The sequence below is a fragment of the Otolemur garnettii genome, unplaced genomic scaffold, assembly GCF_000181295.1.
Source record: "Otolemur garnettii isolate 467f Iridium unplaced genomic scaffold, OtoGar3 scaffold00005, whole genome shotgun sequence".
In the NCBI taxonomy this organism is placed as follows: Eukaryota; Metazoa; Chordata; class Mammalia; order Primates; family Galagidae; genus Otolemur; species Otolemur garnettii.
The window spans coordinates 965,553-972,302 of record NW_003852400.1 but is presented as its reverse complement, the minus strand read 5'-3'; the positions used below and the strand labels follow the sequence as shown (position 1 = coordinate 972,302).

At 45.3% G+C, this 6,750-nt stretch overlaps 1 protein-coding gene across 1 annotated transcript in view; it reads right to left on the bottom strand.

Annotated features, from left to right (window-relative positions):
• The window catches only part of LAMB1 (laminin subunit beta 1), a 75,329-nt gene that overhangs the window by 39,772 nt on the left and 28,807 nt on the right, over positions 1–6,750 (bottom strand). The window contains exon 13 of the mRNA XM_023519583.1: positions 54–189. Within this exon, the coding sequence (XP_023375351.1) occupies positions 54–189 (136 nt within the window). The remainder of the gene's footprint in view (positions 1–53; positions 190–6,750) is intronic.

Genomic DNA, 6,750 nt, shown 5'->3' with positions numbered 1-6,750 from the left:
TCCCCCCACAAAATGCTGCTCTCCCGACCTGCCAAGCACTGCCCGCTACTTACAGGCCCCAAATTAGCTTCTTCTGCTTCATAGAGGTAGTGATCCAAGGTGGTAAAGTAGTAACCAGATTCCACTTCGTTGCACTGGCGTCCGATCATGTGCGGCCGACACGAGCACTGGCCTGACTCAGCCGAGCAGCTGGAAGGAAGAGGAGTCAGGTGAGCAGCAGTCCCCTACACACCAGTGTGGTATCTACCATTAAACATTAGAGGGGGCAAAATGTCCACGTAGCATGTTCTTCTTTCAGAAAATAAACATGGAAACATTAATACCTATGAATCACAGTCATCCCTCAGTGTATCAGGGGGACTGGTCCCAGGAACCCCAGGTAGAGCCAAACCCAAGCATACCCAAGTCCTGCAGTTGGCCCTACGGAACCCACATATAGGAAAGGTCGACTCTCTACACAAGCAGGTTTCAAATCCTGGAAATGCTTCATTTTCAACCTATGTTTGGTTGAAAAAAATCTGCATATAAGTGGGCCCATGTAGTTCAAGGCCATGTTGTCCAAGGGTCAATTGTAACCACAAACTCCAAAGCATAACAAGGAAACCTTTCTGGGACCTGACCTTCCCAGTTTTACCTTGCCTGTCCTCTGCTCCCTTATATCCCACCCATACCATGCTGAGGATTTCTGCAGACCTCGCAAACTTCCTTGCTTTGCATCATATATCTTCGTTGTATTTCCAACTGCAACTCTTTCCTAGGCCTGAGGCCCAAATATCCAATTCCGTGAAGAAAGACATCTCCAACTTGGCTGTCTCAGAGGCATCCTGAACCAAAGGACCCCAAACGGAACCCCTCCATCTCTCCTGTGTTCTCTAATGGGGTGGAGGCACCACCCCACATTGAGTCAGCCAAGTCAGAAACACAGACTCTTCCTTCACACCCCGTCAGGAACCAAACTGTGGGATTTCACCTCTACATTTTGTGTATTTCTTCTCTCTTTCCATTGGCTACGCTACACCTTACTTCTCTTTTGCTCACAGTGAAAGCAGCAGCAGTCTCTTCCCATTGGTATCCTTGTGGTTGGTCTTGCAAATTCCCAACCTAAACTGTGACCCTCCCTCCCAAGTTGCCCAGGTGACCTTTCCTAAATACAGTGACCATTTCCCTTCCTGCCCCTCCTCCACCTCTGCAGCCTTCTCTCTCCATCACGCGTGGGGCAAAATGTGGCTTTCTAGGTCTGTAAGTGTAACCTTTTGAATCAAATTTTGCAGAACAAATCCTTTTACTACAAGGGGTGCAGCAGAGAGAAATGGAGCTTTTCCTGCCTCCTCTGGTGTATAAAAGAGAATCTTGATATCAGAGGCTGCAGGTTCCCTACTAGGCCTGCTTAATGCCGTCCCTTTGCCTGTGCTGTTCCTGCAGCCTGCAGCGCCCTTCTCCCTTACCTGCCCCAGACACGCCCTGCTTCTTCCACTATTCAGCTCACAAATGACCCCTGCTGTGGCATTTCCCGGCCAGGACCCCAAATCCATAAAATAAGTTCCCTGTTCCCTTCATGCCACCCCCTCCTTGAGGAAGAAAGGGTGTCTCCTGTATTCCCAGCATCCACAGCAAGGCTTGTCACGGAGAAGATGCTTGTTAAAGCAGAGACACTGGGTCTTCACCGCCTTCTGAGTTTTCAAAGCCCAGCTCAACATCCCTTCCTCTCACGTGGTCACTTCCCTCCCTCTACGGTTCCCACGTGGCGCTTCCTGAGGCCTGGGTTGTTCCTTATTTGACATTTACTGCCTTCTCCTTTGTAGTTGAATTACTGACAGAGCAAACCCCCACTAGACTGCCCGCTCCCCGAGGGCCAAGGGCCGGGACTGTGCCTGGGGCACCTGCATCGCCCCCTGCGGAGACAGCTGCTTCGCAGGCCCAGCACTCTGTGCACACTGGCTCAACAGACGACTGCATGTAGGGTACGTGTTTTGAATAAAAACCAGAAGGAAAAGAAAAGCTTTAATGTGGAAATAAACTATTTTTGAACATTAATCATCACTCTATGAGGTAATAAAGGCCTCTGGATAAACTACAATGTCTTCATTTTGTTCTCAGCCTCTGTCTCTCTTTTTCTTTAGTATTGTGAGTTTGAATATAAAGTAAAACCAGAATTACATGCATCCATTTTACTTCATTAAGACAAGCTGAGGTTTAGAATTGTTACTTTAAACTCATTCCCAGAGTTTTTTTTCCGTCATCCTAAAGTTTGTTTTAAACCAAGTACCTAAAGCAAGTTATAGGCCACAGGAAGACTCACCACTCAGAGGTGTACTAACAGTGTCCTGTCACGGTCCGGCTGAGTCCTCTTCCTGTACATCACGTCGTTACCCTACAGGAATAGGAATTCCTAACATCCTGTAGCCAATTCCCAGGAGAGGAAGGCTGGTTCCAATTAGGTCCTAGCCCTCTTTTGGCACAGCTCACCAACAAAAGCCATTTTCAGAAATTCAGGCATGAGACATTACATCATATGGACAAAAGAAAATCATTCTCCCTCAGCAGATGTTTATAAGGAAACAAATGTCCAAAATAGGAACCATGGGAGGAGAAAACAACTGGATCCCTCAGGTGCGACCAGGAGAGAGCAAGGGTGCAGACACGGGGCGGACTGCAGACTCGCCTTTGCCCCGCAGCTCCCGAGAGCCTGGGCACGTTCCCCAGCACCAGTCCTGTGTGTCCCCAGACCTGACAGGCACAGCCCCTGTTCAATCCTGACTCCTTCGGGGAGCCCATTCTTAGGACCCTGCTGTACAGATGGCCCACAGCGCCCCCTTTTCAGCTGTGCCCTCGTTCATATTCCTGTTATCAACAGGACATACCCATGCGGATGTCCAGTTCACTTTGTCCCAAACTGCTCGTCACCTCTCACACTGACTTCTTATCCCCAACTCCGTCAGCAGATTTAAAATTCTTCTCATGGTATAGGTGAGCCATGACCTCGTTCCTATAGTCCAACAGTCAAGTCTTATTTCAAAATGTTTCTCAACTCAGTGGCTTCCTCTTATTGTCACTGCCACCACCTCAGTCCAGGAAGTCATCACACTTACTCTAGCAACCTCCCCAACAGACCCCTCCAGCTCTCCTCCTTCCCTGACCAGTCCATCCTGTAGACCAGTGCCCAACCAACCTCCCACAGCACGGCTTCTGTCCTTTCACAAACCCCACGACTGTTCTTATCTTACTCTATGAGTCATGGTGCCTCTGCCTGGCTGTCTGTGCCTCTGCCTGTATGTCTCATCCTCTGAAAACAACTGCTGTTGCTTTCCTCGGAGCCACACTCCTCGTCCTCTTCAACAAATATTTGCGGAGCAAATACTGGCCCTGGCGGCATGCTTCCTGCCAGGTACCCCCACCTTTCCATCCATTGCCACCTTTCTTTTTAATAAATCTTACTTCCTTGGTATTATTTCTGGCTAAAGGATACAGAGAAAGAGAAATAGGAAAAAAATACTCTTTGTCCTAAAAAACACTCTAACTGGGGAGATAAACAATAAGGCAGTTAACCAAGATGACAAATTAAAACTCAGTAAGAAGCCACTGGGAACTCTGGGCAGAGCACAGTGGGGCAGAGGAAGACATGAGTCATCTGGCCCAGGAGCCCAGGGACGGTTCATGATAGAGTCAGCCCCGAGGCTTGGAGAGGACAGGAATGGTGGGAACAAAGAGGGTGATGGAGAAATGGGAGCAGAGGTGGCCAAGGTCAGAGCAGATCTTGACCATGCCACAGCCATCCCCGACCTTTTCCTCCCAGCTAGAAGGCCCTTCTTCTGCCCACCAATTACACCTTTCAAGTTAGCACTCAGCTTTCAGAACTCAAGCTCAGATTCTATCTTCTCCAGAGTGAAACCCAGGATTTTTTACACATCATTATTCTTTCCTGTGTTTTAGTAAAAATCACATCTGACAGAAATAGTATGTGCTTAGGTCGGGTGTGGTAGCCTGTAATTCTAGCACTCTGGGAGACTGAAGTGGGTAGAATGCCTGACCTCATGGGTTCGAGACCACCCTGAGCCAGAGTGAGATCTGGTCTCTAAAAATAGCTGAGTGTTGTAGCAGGTGCCTGTAGTCCCAGCTACTCAGGAGGCTGAGGCAAAAGAATTGCTTAAGCCCAAGACTTTGAGGTGGCTGTGAGCTGTGACTCCACAACACTCTACCAGGGCAACATAGTGAGACTCTGTTTCAAAAAAACCTCCAAAAACAAACAAACAAAAGAAATACTACATGCTTTACAAGGTTATATGTCCCCACAGATTTCCCTGTAAACTATATAGGAGACTCAATTCACTGAACCAGTAAGGTAGAATAATGACATAAAATAAATAAGACTCTGATAGGCAGAATCAAGCCCCGTAAGACGTTCACATCCTCATCCCTGGAATCTGGGGTATGTTACCTCACAGGGCAAAAGGGACTTTGCAGATGAGATTAGGGTAAGGACCTGAAGAAAGAGAGCTTATCCTAGATTATCTGAGTGGCCTCAAACTAATCATAAGTTTTTAAAGTAGGTCAAAGAGCTGAGACGTGAGAAGGCTCTCACTGATCCTCCAGCTTTGAAGACAGAAAGAGGGGCCATAAACCAAGATGTAGGCACCTTCCAGGGGCTGCGAACGGCCCTCGGCTGACAGCTAGCCAGAAAACAGGAACCTCAGCCTACAACCACAAAGATCTGAATTCTGCCTACCACCCAAATGAGCCTGACGCAGGTTTCCCCCTGGAGTCTTCAGAAAGCAATACAGTCCCTTAATGTCTTGATTTTAGTCAGAGAAGATGTGTCTGCCATACAGAACTGTAACATAATAAATGTATCTTGTTTTAAACCACTACATTGTAATTTATTATGGCAGCAACAGAAAACTAATATAGGTCCTACATTTTCTCAATGGGTGAAGGCTAAGATTATTTCTTTAAAAGATGGATTTATCATAAATATAGAAATTAACATTTAAAAATTCTGTTGGGGGTGGCACCTGTGGCTCAAGGAGTAGGGCGCGGCCCCATGTACCAGAGGTGGTGGGTGCAAACCCAGCCCCAGCCAAAAACTGCAAAAAATAAATAAATAAATAAAATTATGTTGGAAGAAAAATTCTACATCATGTAGATAGGGATGAGTGTGACTTGTCATAGGGTTAAAGATAAAAAGTTAAAAACTAAAAATGGTGGTGAGCAGGGGAAATACTTTAGAGTTAAACTTTATTACTAAAGAATTAGGCAGAGACACGTTAAAGGATAAAAGAGCTCATTCACAAAAATCGACTTCTTTCTGTGTTCAGTCAGCACCACTCATTTTTTCAGAGTAGCATCCCCCATATCTCCAACTAGGATACTTTTTTTTTTTTTGCAGTTTTTTGGCCAGGGATGGGTTTGAACCCGCCACCTCCGGCATATGGGGCCAGCACCCTACTCCTTTGAGCCACAGGCATGCCCAACATCTGGCTATTTTTAGAGAGGTCTCACTCTGGCTCCAGCTTGTCTTGAACCACTAGCTAGGATACTTTCTAACAGGTGGGAACTATGTTCTATAATCCTGAGATACCCTTCTATCAGTACAGTCATGTGTCACTTAACAACAAGGATACGTTCTGAGAAAAGTGTCACTAGGTGATTTTGTCCCCATGTAAACATCCTGAGTGAATGGACACAAACCTAGATGGTCCACAAGCTGTTCCTCTTAGACTACAGCCCGCACAGCATGTTACATGTGGGCAACGGTAACACAATGGTATCTGTGTACTTGGCAATATCCACTGTAGATAAGGTGCAGTAAAAATATAGTGCTGTCATCTTACGGGACCAGCACGGTATTATGCAGTCCATTGCTGACCAGAATGTTGTTCTACAGCACGATTATAATTAATGAAGGGTTAGATACATCATAATCATTCAAAAAGCTGAACAAAATGTCTATGAACCTCTGCTCTGGTCTTAAAGTACAATAAATTTCAGTCCCTCATTTACTAAGCACCTATAAGGTCCACTGTGTTGGGTGGTGAGGGAGTTGCAAACTCACATAAGACATAATCCCTGTCCAAAGAGACCTTTTTAAATATAATAAGTGTGATACCAGGCAGAATAAAGTAAGGCAAAAAAAGATGCAGAGGTAATATGTTATTAAAACACCAAGGGAGGGCTGGGGGTTTCAGTATGTTGAGCTCAAAAAGGCAATGGGCTTCATACCAGGTATGAAAGCCCTCAATTTAACTGTTGAATTAATTTTGAAGGATGCCATAAAGATGTTTATATTTTTCAATGTTTTTAAACATACACAAGTAGCATTTACCTTGCAACAGTTGCCACTGATTCTTACTGCTACTATATCTTACTCATTAAGTAGGGAATGTACATTAAAGTAGGCAAAATTCTGTTAACTTGGCTTGAGTTACATTATTTAAATTAATTAGGTCTCACTACTTTAAATATTTGAAAGTTCAGATTAGCCATCAACATAGTAGACACGGACTAGTAAACTTCTATTGTACTACTGAAAATCCTTTCAGCTCATTATATAAAACATCTTAATGCTTTTTCCACTTCCAGTGATTTTTATACTTCATGAATTCTGTCCCCAGACATAAGAGTCTGGGACCACATTTAGAGATTTCTTCTCCAAAGGAGTGCATACTTAGTTTTTAACATCTAAAAATCCTTGGTTTCTGGCCTGGATGATGGCTTACGCCTGTAATCCCAGCATTCTGGGAGGCTGAGGCAGGT